Source organism: Dendropsophus ebraccatus, chromosome 10 (assembly GCF_027789765.1).
Source record: "Dendropsophus ebraccatus isolate aDenEbr1 chromosome 10, aDenEbr1.pat, whole genome shotgun sequence".
NCBI lineage: Eukaryota > Metazoa > Chordata > Amphibia > Anura > Hylidae > Dendropsophus > Dendropsophus ebraccatus.
The window spans coordinates 94,331,580-94,346,275 of record NC_091463.1 but is presented as its reverse complement, the minus strand read 5'-3'; the positions used below and the strand labels follow the sequence as shown (position 1 = coordinate 94,346,275).

General features: G+C 47.9%; 1 protein-coding gene across 14 annotated transcripts in view; it reads right to left on the bottom strand.

The window, feature by feature from the left end:
* Positions 1 to 14,696, bottom strand: part of SYNGAP1 (synaptic Ras GTPase activating protein 1) — a 169,707-nt gene that overhangs the window by 48,999 nt on the left and 106,012 nt on the right. For 13 of the 14 annotated variants that reach the window (XR_011364742.1, XM_069985465.1, XM_069985471.1 and 10 more), the window contains one exon: positions 2,026 to 2,117. Coding sequence is in view for 13 of the 14 variants with exons in the window: in XM_069985465.1 (XP_069841566.1) it covers positions 2,026 to 2,117 (92 nt within the window). In the remaining variant the exon portion in view is untranslated. Of the gene's footprint in view, positions 1 to 2,025; positions 2,118 to 5,206; positions 5,624 to 14,696 lie in introns of those variants that run through there. The other variant, XM_069985476.1, reaches the window with a different exon arrangement.

Sequence of the window (14,696 nt, the reverse complement as noted above, 5' to 3'; positions counted from 1 at the left end):
ACTACAACACCACAGTCCTCCAGGATGGGGTATGTACACCCAGTATAGCTGCCCCCACCCATCACAAGTCTTACTATAGTACCACAGTCCTCCAGGATGGGGCATGTGCACCCGGTATAGCTGCCCCCACCCATCACAAGTCTTACTATAGTACCACAGTCCTCCAGGATGGGGTATGTACACCCGGTATAGCTTGCACCTGACACACTGTACAAACTGTATCACATAACAACAGGAGGTGTTTCCATCCTCCATAATGTTTCCCTGTTTTGACAGTCAGCAGAAGCCCTGATAATGGTGATTAATTGCGGTGCATGGTATATTCCAGTGTTATGTAAGCTGGCAGCGATTAGGCGGCATCTATGTAACAATGGGCTTCCCCCTGCTCAGGATTCCTGAAATCCCCTGCCATCTTAGTACAGGCTGGATCTTCTGTTAGGGGCGCTCCCCGATGAGGACGTCATCTGTGTAATGTGAGATAAGTAGATCCCATTCATCTATTTCACGTGGTGCCTCCTATGGGACTGCATGTATGTAATTCTGAGCCGGAGCGGTAATTATAGTAACTGGGTCAACTAATTTGGTGGAGTCCCATGTATAGCGGAAGACAAAGCACTAATGTGACCACACACAGGTGTACGGGGGCCACACACACGGCATGCATCTTGGCCATTGAGTCGGCGGATCTCAGTATGCCAATCTCACTCCCTTATCCACCTCATCTCGGTCGGGACCACAAAGCTATCACCATTTAAAGGGGTACTCCGGTAAGAATATTTTTCTTTCAAATCAACTGGTTTCAGGAAGTTATATAGATTTGTAATTTACTTCTATTTAAAAATGTCAAGTTTTCCCAAACTTATTAGCTGCTGTATGTCCTGCAGGAAGTGGTGTACTCTTTTGAGTCTGACACAGTGCTCTCTGCTGCCACCTCTGTCCATGTCAGAAACTGTCCAGAGCAGCAGTAAATCCCCATAGAAAACCTCTTCTGCTCTGGACCGTTCCTGACATGGACAGAGGTGGCAGCAGAGAGCACTGTGTCAGACTGGAAAGAATACACAACTTCCTGCAGGGCATACAGCAGCTGATAAGTACTGGAAGACTGAAAATTTTAAATAGAAGTAAGTTACAAATCAATATACCTTTTTGAAACCAGTTGATTTAAAAGAAAAAAAATCGCTGGAGTACCCCTTTAAAGTCATACTGTCTCTCATCGGAGTCTGGTTGTTCAGATCATCACTGATTGCTAGAAAGAGAAGCACATGGCTGAGCACTTCTCTCCCTGGCCCAAAAGAGACTAGAGATGTCTCCGAACCCGAGCATGCGGCATTTAAATAATGGTGACTGAAGAAGTCTGGGAGTCCGGGAAGACATGTACTGTATACCTTACACGTACAGCCTTAGGGCTGCATCCAACTTCTTCAGCCACCAGAATTCTGCATGCTTGGGGTCGGACGAACAACCAGGGGGTGATACTGCAAACAATTTATTTTCATGTAAACTAAAGGTGAGGGTATGTCCACACTACGGAATCCTGCAGCGGATTCCACAGCTCGCCGCCGCGCGAAAGAATACCACTCATTCTTCGGGCAGACGGCAGAATCTGCACACCCATAGAATGATGTCTATGGGACCAGCATGTGGCGACGAGCGGGGGCGAGCTGCGGAACCCACGGAGGGTGATCCACCAGGATTCCGTAGTATGGACATACCCTAACACTGATCCAAACAACCGTTCATACCTCATTGCTCCAGAGCAAAAAGATGGGGCTGGACTAGTCAAAAAAGATTTACTATCTACAAATTCGCTGGACCAGTTGTCACCATATACCGAACAGGTCACCATTTTGGGTTACCAGACTCCAACCCCTGGATGGGGATGTATTACAATGGTATACGGGGCCCGGACACAACCTCACAATGGGCAAAACGCAGCAACATTGAACTGAACGATAAGATTCACGACTTCTCACAGCATCAATGTAAAGAACCATTGACAGTATAAATAATCTATGTGTTACTTACCGACGGTCGGAACGGGGCGGTGGGAGGGGCGTCCATGCTGTGCTGTTTCCCCCCTGGGACGCTTTTCCTCCGGGAACGGGCAATATGATAATCTACAGAGGATACAAGAGATAGAAGGAAAGAAGGTATGAGAGATGAGGTATATAGGGACATCAGAACGTCACAGACCACCATAACTCCTCCTGAGGCCGAGGACTTTCCTTCTGGTCTCTCCAGGGTTCCTCATACAGTCTCTATAGGAATCCTTACAGTTATTCTATCAAATCTTAAAGGAGAAGTCCGGCCAAAATTTTTATTAAAGTATTGTATTGCCCCCCAAAAGTTAAACAAATCTCCAATATACACTTATTACGGGAAATGCTTATAAAATGTTTTTTTCCTGCACTTACTACTGCATCAAGGCTTCACTTCCTGGATAACATGGTGATGTCACGACCCGACTCCCAGAGCTGTGTGGGCTGTGGCTGCTGGAGAGAATGATGGCAGGGGGACACTGATGGACACAGGGCACTGGAGGGACACTGAGCATCCCTCTGCCATCATCCTCTCCGGCAGCCACAGCCCGCACAGCTCTGGGAGTCGGGTCGTGACATCACCATTTTATCCAGGAAGTGACATCACCATGTTATCCAGGAAGTAAAGCCTTGATGCAGTAGTAAGTGCAGGGAAATAAGCATTTTATAAGCATTTCCCGTAATGTGTGTATATTGGAGATTTGTTTAACTTTTGGGGGGCAATACAATACTATAATAAAAATTTCCGCTGGAGTTGTCATTTAAGCTACAAAGTAGATGGGATGGCCTTTTCTTTATAGCAAGACTTAGGTCTCTTTCACACATCCAAATCAAGATCTATTCTTTTCTATAGGCATACACACCCCAAACATGTTACGGGTTTGTATTGGGGCCCGGATCAATGCTGCGAAACAAAACAGGCAATCCATTATACGGCCTGTTCGTAGCTGAGGGAAAGACTTCAGACTTGTGATTTAGGCCTTAGTAGGCTCCTCCTTGTGGCTGTAAAGTCATTGCTGAAAGTAATTTCCAATTCAGAATGGAAAAGTCCATTTTGTTTCAAGTTTTTTTTTTGTTTTTTTTTGTGTGTTTAGAGTTTTGAGTTGAGTTCCGTTTGAGTATTGATTGGATTTTTAGAGTCTTGGTTTGAGTTTTGTTGAATTGTTACCATCGTGGTCAAATTATAGTGGGATTTAAGGAGTTTTTAGCCAGTGTTGCACTCATTGAGGTTCCCTGGTAAATGAACAGAAGAACTTTCTTCATCAAGGAGCTATGGAAGTGACTTTTACACATTACTGAGAATGGATAGATCTGCTGGCTGGACTAGATTGCTGAACCTCACAGATAACCATTATAGAATAGACCATCATTTTCAGTTGACCACAATGGTCATCAGAGTAAGTTCCTATTGGAATAGGACTCCAATGCCACCAATTGGCTATGTTTAAACATAGTATTTCCATCAGTCTTTTGGTAATTTTTGGTCAACTCCTGGTTTTGGCCGACTGATCATAAGACTGACGGAAATACTATGTGTGAACATAGCCATACAATGAAACTTCTCCAAAAGACCATCTCTTTAGGAAGGCCACTCCTTATCTATGACACAGATGTACTGCAGTTCCACCATATATTAGGTAGGCTGACCATCTTCTTCAAGACCACCCCAGGAAGACTTTTTAATGCAGTCTTGGATGGAAATCTTAAAGGGGTAATCTCAATAATAAATATTATCCCCTATTCACAGGTTTTGGGATAAATAGTCTATAAGCGGAGGGTAGGGGGGGGGGAGACAAAAAAAAACAGAGGTCGGTTGCCTCCTAATGAATGGAATGGCGGCGTGCATGTTTAGTCAACGCTACATTCACTGTCTATGGGATTTCTGAATATTCAATGTTCAGGAGTTCCATAGACGTTGAATAAGGCAGTGGTCAACCATGTAAAATGGTCGGACCTTCACCAATAAGCTGGTTATCCTCTCTCCTGTCAATAAGGAATAGCCCCTATAACATGGTTTCACTGTATTTGGAAATCTAAACACTCAACCCAAAGCTGGGCATGTATTTGTGGAGTTTCCCTTTAACACACAAGATATACAGAAATATAAAATGCCTCTAAAACAACCAGAGTGCGTCCCGAGTCCTTAAAGATGGCGGAGGGGGAGGATACATCAAGGGTCGAGGGATCACCTATGTGATTCCTGACCTGTGGTTCACCCCGTCCTGTACTATAATAACCTATAATGATCCCCATTGCAAGTATGACAGTGGGGCAGGAGAAGTTCCCGCCGGTACTACTTCATGCTAGAAATGCAAATGAATAGAAATGGAGTTTATGCATTCTGGACCATTACATTTTAATGAAGGTCAAAGATTTCTGAACATTTATCTTTTCCCCAGTCATTTCTTATGCCGCCTGGTAAATGTGGCGGCGTTGGCCTGTACATCCAAAAGCCTTGGTGCATACAGATTCATCGGAGAGGGAGAAAAACAGCAAAGTAGTGTCTGGCAATGCACATCCCCGAATTATTATTAGACACACATGCACATCGGTGCGCGGAGAACGGCATGCACACCCGTGCGAGCAGATCCCAGGAGAAGAGGGAAAGATGAGGAATCTCAGCACGAAACGGCATAAGACACACGCGGTAACACACAGGAACACACACAAAGCTGTATATAAAACACACAGAGCTCTGTGCAGACGCCCACACAGACACATTGAAATGCGCCGGCTCACAGCAGTGAAATCATTCTATACAAGTATATAATCCACCCACACACAGTCATGCAGCCTGCAGAACATACAGGTACTGTATAGAGAGGCACAGGCCACGTATGCACACCGAGACAAGACACACGCAACGCCGCATCCACATGTATGGAGAGAGCGTGCACACACAAGTATACACCGATGCCTTTGCACGCTCCAAGTCCTCAATCTGTTCAGTCCCATATGTCACTGGATCCATGGTAATCTCGCTGCATGTTGTAATACAAGCCTTGCCGCCCCAGGTACCCCTGTATACATCTACAGGGGGGCACTAGAAGTTCCCAGATAACATACAGATGTAAATACACATAGAGGCACTACTGGCGGCGGGGATGGGGGGGGGGGGGGACACATGTGTGCACACTCAGGTACAACGCACCAGGCTTCTCTCTCACCTCAAGACTCAGCGAATCTTTCAGTTGCCATCAAATTTCATGTTCAAGACCTTGAGTAGGCCCAAGCTGTGGATGATGAACCCCAAACACGAGTGAGGACGGTGCCCCGGGGTGATGGGGGTGATGGGGGCGAAGGGTGAGGGGATAGGGGGGTGCAGAGCAATGGGGGGGGTAGGTGCAGAGCATGCAGAGCTGAGTGCAGAGATGAGTGTCCACTACAGGTTGGACGGTGCAACATGAGCAGGGTGGGATGGTCTGCAGTGTAAAGTAAGGCACTGCAGGGCATGCAAGGCAGGATGGTGAAGGCATGCAGGGCAGCGGGTGCAGGTCATGCGGTGCAGCAGAGCCAGCCGTGCAGGTGAAGCAGAGCAGAGTGCGGAGCGGTGTGTGCAGGGTAAGAGGCCTCCACGTTACCCAGCTCCCAGGACCAGCGAGCGCTGCATCCTTCCGTATTCACAGGGATGTCACTGTGAGCGTGGTAACCAGGCAACTGTGTGCACGCCCCCTCCTATCACAGGGACACGCACGGGGGGATCGCTTAACTACTTCACAGACAGCAAGGGAGAAAATGGTGACGGCAAGGAAGGAAACGCAACACAGCCCGATGGAGAGGGGGAAAAAGAGAACGGAAACGGGGAGAGAGAGAGAGAGATGTAGGAAAAGAGAGAGACGAGAGGGACAAGTGGAGGGGCAGGGGGGCGGCCGAGATGGAGAGGAGATGAGGAGGAGGATGGCTGAAGGGATGGACAGGTAGAGCGGAAGAGAGCAGGAAAATAAAGAAGGAAAAAATGAGAGATTTGGAGAGAGAAGAGAGTTGAGCTGAGCGAGAAACGTCTCTGTTACTAAGCAACTGTGCGCGTACCCTGTCCTATCACAGGGAGACCTCTTAACTCCTTCTACTCACTACACAGCGAGAGGGGAGAGAGACCCGCACACCGAGGAGAGACATACGGGAGGCACGAGAGACATACACACCGAGGAGAGACATACGGGAGGCACGAGAGACATACAGGAGGCATGAAAGACCCACACACCGAGGAGAGACATACGGGAGGCACAAGAGACATACGGGAGGCACGAGAGACATACACACAGAGGAGAGACATACGGGAGGCACGAGAGACATACACACAGAGGAGAGACATACGGGAGGCACGAGAGACATACACACCGAGGAGAGACATACGGGAGGCACGAGAGACATACACACCGAGGAGAGACATACGGGAGGCCCGAGAGACATACAGGAGGCATGAGAGATCCACACACCGAGGAGAGACATACGGGAGGCACGAGAGACATACACACAGAGGAGAGACATACGGGAGGCACGAGAGACATACACACCGAGGAGAGACATACGGGAGGCCCGAGAGACATACAGGAGGCATGAGAGACCCACACACCGAGGAAAGACATACGGGAGGCACGAGAGACATACACACCGAGGAGAGACATACGGGAGGCACGAGAGACATACGGGAGGCATGAGAGACCCACACACCGAGGAGAGACATACGGGAGGCACGAGAGACATACGGGAGGCACGAGAGACATACACACCGAGGAGAGACATACCAGAAGCACGAGAGACCCCACACACCGAGGAGAGACATACGGGAGGCACGAGAGACATACACACCGAGGAGAGACATACGGGAGGCACGAGAGACATACACACCGAGGAGAGACATACGGGAGGCACGAGAGACATACAGGAGGCATGAGAGACCCACACACCGAGGAGAGACATACGGGAGGCACGAGAGACATACACACCGAGGAGAGACATACGGGAGGCACGAGAGACATACACACCAAGGAGAGACATACGGAAGGCACGAGAGACATACACACCGAGGAGAGACATACGGGAGGCACGAGAGACATACACACCGAGGAGAGACATACGGGAGGCACGAGAGACATACACAGCAAGGAGAGACATACGGGAAGCACGAGAGACATACACACCGAGGAGAGACATACGGGAGGCACGAGAGACATACAGGAGGCATGAGAGACCCACACACCGAGGAGAGACATACGGGAGGCACGAGAGACACACACCGAGGAGAGACATACGGGAGGCACGAGAGACACACACCGAGGAGAGATACGGAAGGCACGAGAGACATACACACCAAGGAGAGACATACAGGAGGCACAAAAGACATACAGGAGGCATGAGAGACCCCACACACCGAGGAGAGACATATGGGAGGCACGAGAGACATACACACCGAGGAGAGACATACAGGAGGCACAAGAGACATACAGGAGGCATGAGAGACCCCACACACCGAGGAGAGACATACGGGAGGCACGAGAGACATACACACCGAGGAGAGACATACGGGAATCACGAGAGACATACACACCGAGGAGAGACATACGGAAGGCACGAGAGACATACACACCGAGGAGAGACATACGGGAGGCACGAGAGACATACACACCGAGGAGAGACATACGGGAGGCACGAGAGACATACGGGAGGCATGAGAGACCCACACACCGAGGAGAGACATACGGGAGGCACGAGAGACATACGGGAGGCACGAGAGACATACACACCGAGGAGAGACATACCAGAAGCACGAGAGACATACACACCGAGGAGAGACATACAGGAGGCATGAGAGACCCAAACACAGAGGAGAGACATACAGGAGGCACGAGAGACATACACACCAAGGAGAGACATACGGGAGGCATGAGAGACATACACACCGAGGAGAGACATACGGGAGGCACGAGAGACATACACACCGAGGAGAGACATACGGGAGGCATGAGAGACATACACACCGAGGAGAGACATACGGGAGGCACGAGAGACATACACACCAAGGAGAGACATACGGGAGGCATGAGAGACATACACACCGAGGAGAGACATACGGGAGGCACGAGAGACATACACACCGAGGAGAGACATACGGGAGGCACGAGAGACATACACACCGAGGAGAGACATACACACTGAGGAGAGACATACAGTACGGGAGGCACGAGAGACATACACACTAAGGAGAGACATACGGGAGGCACGAGAGACATACAGGAGGCATGAGAGACCCACACACCGAGGAGAGACATACGGGAGGCGCAAGAGACATACACACCGAGGGGGAGGCACGAGAGACATACACACCGAGGAGAGACATACGGGAGGAACGAGAGACATACACACCGAGGAGAGACATACGGGAGGCACGAGAGACATACACACCGAGGAGAGACATACGGGAGGCATGAGAAACCCACACACCGAGGAGAGACATACACACCGAGGAGAGACATACGGGAGGCACAAGAGACATACACACCGAGGAGAGACATACAGGAGACAGAGAGACATACACACCGAGGAGAGACATACAGGAGACAGAGAGACATACAGGGTGCAAGAGAGACATACGGGAGGCATGAGAGACCCACACACACAGAAAAGACATACGGGAGGCACGAGAGACATACAGGAGGCACGAGAGACCCACACACCCAGGAGAGACATACAGGAGGCACGAGAGACATATAGGGTACATGAGAGACCCACACACACAGGAAAGACATACAGGAGGAACGAGAGACCCGCACACAACCAGGAGAGACATAGAGGAGGCAGAGAGACATACACACCGAGGAGAGACATACAGGGTGAACGAGAGACATACTGGAGGCACGTGAGACCCACACACCCAGGAGAGACATACAGGAGGCACAAGAGACATATAGGGTACATAAGAGACCCACACACCGAGGAGAGACATACAAGAGGCACGAGAGACCCGACACATCCAGAAGAGACATACAGGAGGCACGAGAGACCCACACACAATCAGGAGAGACATAGAGGAGGCAGAGAGACATACAGGGTGCATGAGAGATCAGCACACACAGGAGAGACATACGGGAGGCACGGGAGACATTCAGGGTGCAAGAGAGAAATACAGGAGGCAGAGAGACCCACACACCCAGGAGAGACATACAGGGTGCATAAAAGACCCACACACCGAGGAGAGACATACAGGAGGCACGAGAGACATACAGGGTGCAAGAGAGACCCGCACACCCAGGAGAGACATACAGGAGGCAACGAGACATAGAGGGTGCATGAGAGACCTGCACACCCAGGAGAGACAAACAGGGTACATGAGAGATCCACACACCCCAGAGAGACATACAGGTTGCATGAGAGACCCACACACCCAGGAGAGACATACAGGAGGTAGAGAGACATACTGGGTACATGAGAGACCCAAACACCCAGGAGAGACATACAGGAGGCATGAGAGACCCACACACCTGGAAGAGACATACAGGAGGCATGAGAGACATACAGGGTACATGAAAGACCCGCACATCAAGGAGAGACATACAGGAGACAGAAAGACATACAGGGTACATAAGAAACCCACACACCCAGGAGAGATATACTAGAGGCAGAGAGACACACAGGAGGCATGAGACCCACACACCCAGGAGAGACATACAGGAGGCATGAGAGACCCACACACCCAGGAGAGACATACAGGAGGCATGAGAGACCCACACACCTGGAAGAGACATACAGGAGGCATGAGAGACCCACACACCTGGAAGAGACATACAGGAGGCATGAAAGACCCACACACCTGGAAGAGACATACAGGAGGCATGAGAGACCCACAAACTCAGGAGAGACATACAGGAGGCAGAGAGACATACAGGAGGCATGAGACCCGTATACTAAAGAGAGAGACATACACACCAAGAAGAGACATACAGGAGGCATAAGAGACCCGCACACTGAGAAGAGACATACAGGAGGCAGAGAGACATACACACCAAGGAGACATCCACACATACAGAAGAGACATACAGGGTACACAAGAGACCCGCACACCCAAGTTAGAGACATACAGGAGGCAGAGAGCCCCACACACTCAGTAGAGAGACAGACAGGAGTCAGAGAGACTGACACGTGGAGGAGAGACCAATATATAGATGAAAGACAGGGACATAAGAGGTGAACAGAGCAAAAACCTGTGAGGCCCACTACAAAATGTATAGAGACATCTAATGAATGAAAAGAGACACCTAAAGAATGAACAGAGACACCTACAGAATGTATAAAGACACATAAATTACATAAATTGTAGAGATACACCCACAGAATGCACAGAGATCCCTCGCAGAGAGGATACAGACAGGTAGAGATAAATAAAGACACATAGAGCTGGAATAGATACCGTACAGAATGTATACAGATCCCCCATAAAGAATCTATAGTGACCCCTTACATATTGTATTCAGAAGGCGCCTATAGAATCAATACCGATTCCCTATATAAAGTATAAAGCCTTACAGAAGGTATAGAAGCTCAAACAATATATAAAGATTACCTACTGAATATAAACCCTAAGAAAAACACCTATAAAATGTATAGAGACCCCCAAGTAACTCCTTCTCACCTCCACATGCCACCTAGTAATATACTGTGTAAATCATCAGCACAATGCAACCTGTTTAGTCTCATGGCATGACAGAAAGGAGTATCTGCTGCCATTGGCCAGAGGTGTAAGGGAAAGAAAGTCCTTTATGAGTACTACTGGCAAACAGCCCAGCTCTGGTCCTGCACTATGAACTGGAGAGAATGAGGAATGGCTAAGGGGAATCTCAGGGGCTTAAAGGGGTATTCCACTCAAACATAACTTTTGATATGTTGCTGCCCATAGTGAGAATAACAATTTCTTCCATAGTTGTTATTATCTATTCAGTCTCCTTCCCCCAGTTCTCAGCTGCCGCTTTCTGCTGAAAACAGAAATATCTGTGTGTGAGTTTTTCTTTCTCTCCATCTCCCCCCTCCCTTCTGAGACAGATGAACAAAGTCCCTGGCATCCCTTATCTGAAACATTGTAGCTTCTTTGTAAAGCTGAGAGGGTTATTCTGAGGTCAAGTTGCTAATGAACTCACTGTAATTAATCCTCCCAGCATGACAAAGATAATAAAATAATGCAGATACAGCCTGCCAGGGACTTGTGTACATCATCTGTCTCAGAAGGGAGGGGGAGGAGGGGGAGATGGAGAGAAAAGCTCACACACAGATTTTTGTGTTTTCAGCAGAAAGCAGCAGCTGAGAACTGGGGGAAGGAGGCTGAATAGATAATAACAAGTATAGAAGGAATTGTTAGTCTCACCAGAAGCGTCAACATATGAAAAGTTATGATTAAGCGGAGGACCCCTTTAATAACAGCAGTGACATCACTAACATCAACTGTCAACACTCTGGCAGGTTAATGTGACAAAATCAGACAGGTGTTTAGAAACCTTTTGAAACGACAGGTAAATCCCATACTGATGCTGAAATGATACATCCTGTAATATACTCCAGAGCTGAAATCTTCCAGCAGTTCCTTAGGGCCCTATTCCACCGGACGATTATTGTTTGCATAATCGTTAACGATTAACGATCTCAAACGACCGCTATTGCGAAAGACCTGAAAACGTTCACCCATTTCCATGGAATGATAATCGTTACTTATGATCGTAATTGCGATCGTTTTTCTTCACTATTTATTCTCTATTGCGTTCGTATCTACTGCAAACGACCGAACGATGTCTTATTCAATGCGAACGATTTGCGAACGTTTTGCGAACGATCAACGATAAAAATAGGTCCAGGTCTTATAAAGCGATCAACGATTTCTCACTCGGTCTTTAATCGTTAACTACATTTCAACCGAACGATTATCGTTTAGATTCGAACGATTTAACGATAATCTGAACGATAATAGTCCAGTGGAATAGGGCCCTTAGAGTACATGACAACCAGGAATACATGGAACTAGGGATGAACCCTGATGAGATGATTCATACGAAACTCTTAGAAATCTGTGGGATTTGGGACAGTGCCCCCTGGGGGAGGGACCATTCATTGATATGAGGCTAAACAGCCCCAAATTAGCCCCGACTGGAGACTGCTCCAACAATGACATATTTGTGTCAGTGGTGGATATCGCTCTACCGGGATGGAAAATTCTCACAGCGGGTGAAGGACACGACCTGTGCGCCCTAGAAAAGAATAAAAGCCTCTGATAAAGGAGGTAATACTGCGACTCTCTATAGAGCGGGATACAGACACGTCTGAGAATCCACCATCATCGTGACCAGGTACAAAAAAAAAATCACCCAAATGATAATTTTTCAAATAATTGATCCACATTATGCTAGAAGATCCAGGAAATCTGTGGATCCATCTTCTTCCCACACCTTGACCTTTTATGCCCTTCCAAAGATCCATAAAAAAGGGCTATCCTGAAGGGAAGCGACTGTTTCATGCATAGCATAGTATACTTGTGGTGTCCCACCACTGGTGGTGCTATTGGTTACACCCTTTGCAAAAGTCTGTACTTAAAAGTGTAAGTGGTAATGTGGCAGTACCAAAGGATTATCACTAGATGTCATTGTTATAAGTATTTATGTCCAGATATTGCACAGCTGTAGGAACTAAGGGGTTATTGTTTCTTATGTATCACATGGGTCTATACACCAATGAGAGTTCTTTCCTTTTCTAACCTATTATCTCTCTCTTTACTTCTTACACACGCACTCCTCACCCACTCACAGCACAGTTTACACATGGTGTAGGAAGGAAGAATGACATGGGTAAAGGAAGTGTGAGGTCTTCCTTGGATTTTGTAGTGGAAGGACGCAAGAATGGACGCTCCTTACAATAGTCAAGTTGGGGCCTGGCTCCTGCCAGGTCCCCAGTCCAAGTTCTGGTCTAGATGTTGAGCAGAGCACATGTACCTAGACACAGTTTTCCCTCAAGTAACCTTACTACACACTATGCAGTTAAGTCACCACTAGAGAGGACAAGTCAGGGATCATCCTAACCCACGCCATGGACAAGAGGAACACAGTGCAGGATGGTATCCACAAAAAGGAAAGGTACTGATCCGGATAGAGCAAAGTTGCTAGAACTCTATCTTGCAGCGCTGGTGTAATCAGAGAACTCTGACCACGCTGCTCATCCCTAGGTCTGGGGCTTGTGTCACTCTCTAGGACAGGTCACCCAACACTGGTGGGCAATAGATGGTGCAAAGACCAAATAGTCAAAACACGGGCACAAGTATTCTTTCTACTTTTAAGTATTCTACTTATTCTTCCTCTAAAGTTCTGGCAGAGCACAGTACTACTTAAGTTGGGACTCTCTCGACATCCCCCTCTCTACTTTTCTAAACCTTTTCTACCTCTCAGCACACAACTCAGTCAGCACGGCTGTATCACTTTTTCAACTCTCAGTACAGATCTGGTTTATCAAGTCTAAAGTAACTTATCAAGACGAAAGTATATTGTATTCTCCTGTATCAAGTATCTTCACAGTAAAAGACAACAATCACTGAACTCAGGGAGAACAGTGAAAAATTCCAATGAAGTACTCATTTACGAGTCTCCATTGATTGTCCCATACAAAATTTGAATATGCAAAAAAGGGGTCCGTGGAGCCTCAGTTAGGAGTCTCAAAACATGGGAATAGCCAGACAATTACAATTATATCAGTTTGTTCTTCACTATGAGATCCAGGAGTCCAAGACTAAGTTTCTAAGCCTTAAGATCCTAAAAAAGGTGTAGGGGAATATCACCAGAACAATATTCAGAAAGTCTGTCTAATCTAGAAGCCTGATATCATGACACAGCCATCATCCCATAGAGACGCATATTTAAGGGCCTGTACCTTATCAGTACTGCTCTATAATGTGCTCCATGATGCTGCTGCTTCTAAGGGTGTGCTATAGAGATGTAGGGCACTAAGCGTGTTCGGAATTTCCATATAGAATCGAAGAAGCACTGTTTGTGCATGTGTGCTGCCACTCGCTTTGTCTGGGGGATATATGACCTCCGTTCTCAGGATTGGTGAGGGTCCCAGTGGTTGTACCTCCCTCAAACAGCTAGTTTAATTATATAGTGAATAGGAGTCCCATACACCCTCTGGGTGAATGGAGCAATGGTTCATACATATAAATTTGGTTTCATGGCGCCCATTACATGTCCGGTCATTGACAGCAATCTCCATTGCCTTCATACGCAGTGATGTCGTGAAAAAGAAACCAGGACAGCTATAGACTGGAGCTGCATCGTCTGTAGGGATTTCATGGGACATCATGGTGAGTGCCTCAATCCTACCTGTGCTGGGGAGCAACACACTGCCCCCTGCTGTTGTGATGATGTGGGCAGGAAACACTGACCCCTGCTGGCGTGATAATGTGTGGAGGACACAATGCCCCCTGCTGGTGTGGGGAGTACACAATGCCCCCTGCTGGTGTGGGGAGGACACAATGCCCCCTGCTGGTGTGATAATGTGGGGAGGACACATTGCTCTTTGCTGGTGTGATGATGCATGGAGAACACACTGCCCCCTGCTGGTGTGATGATATGGGGAGGACACACTGCCCTCTGCTGGTGTGATGATATGGGGAGGACACACTGCCCTCTGCTGGTG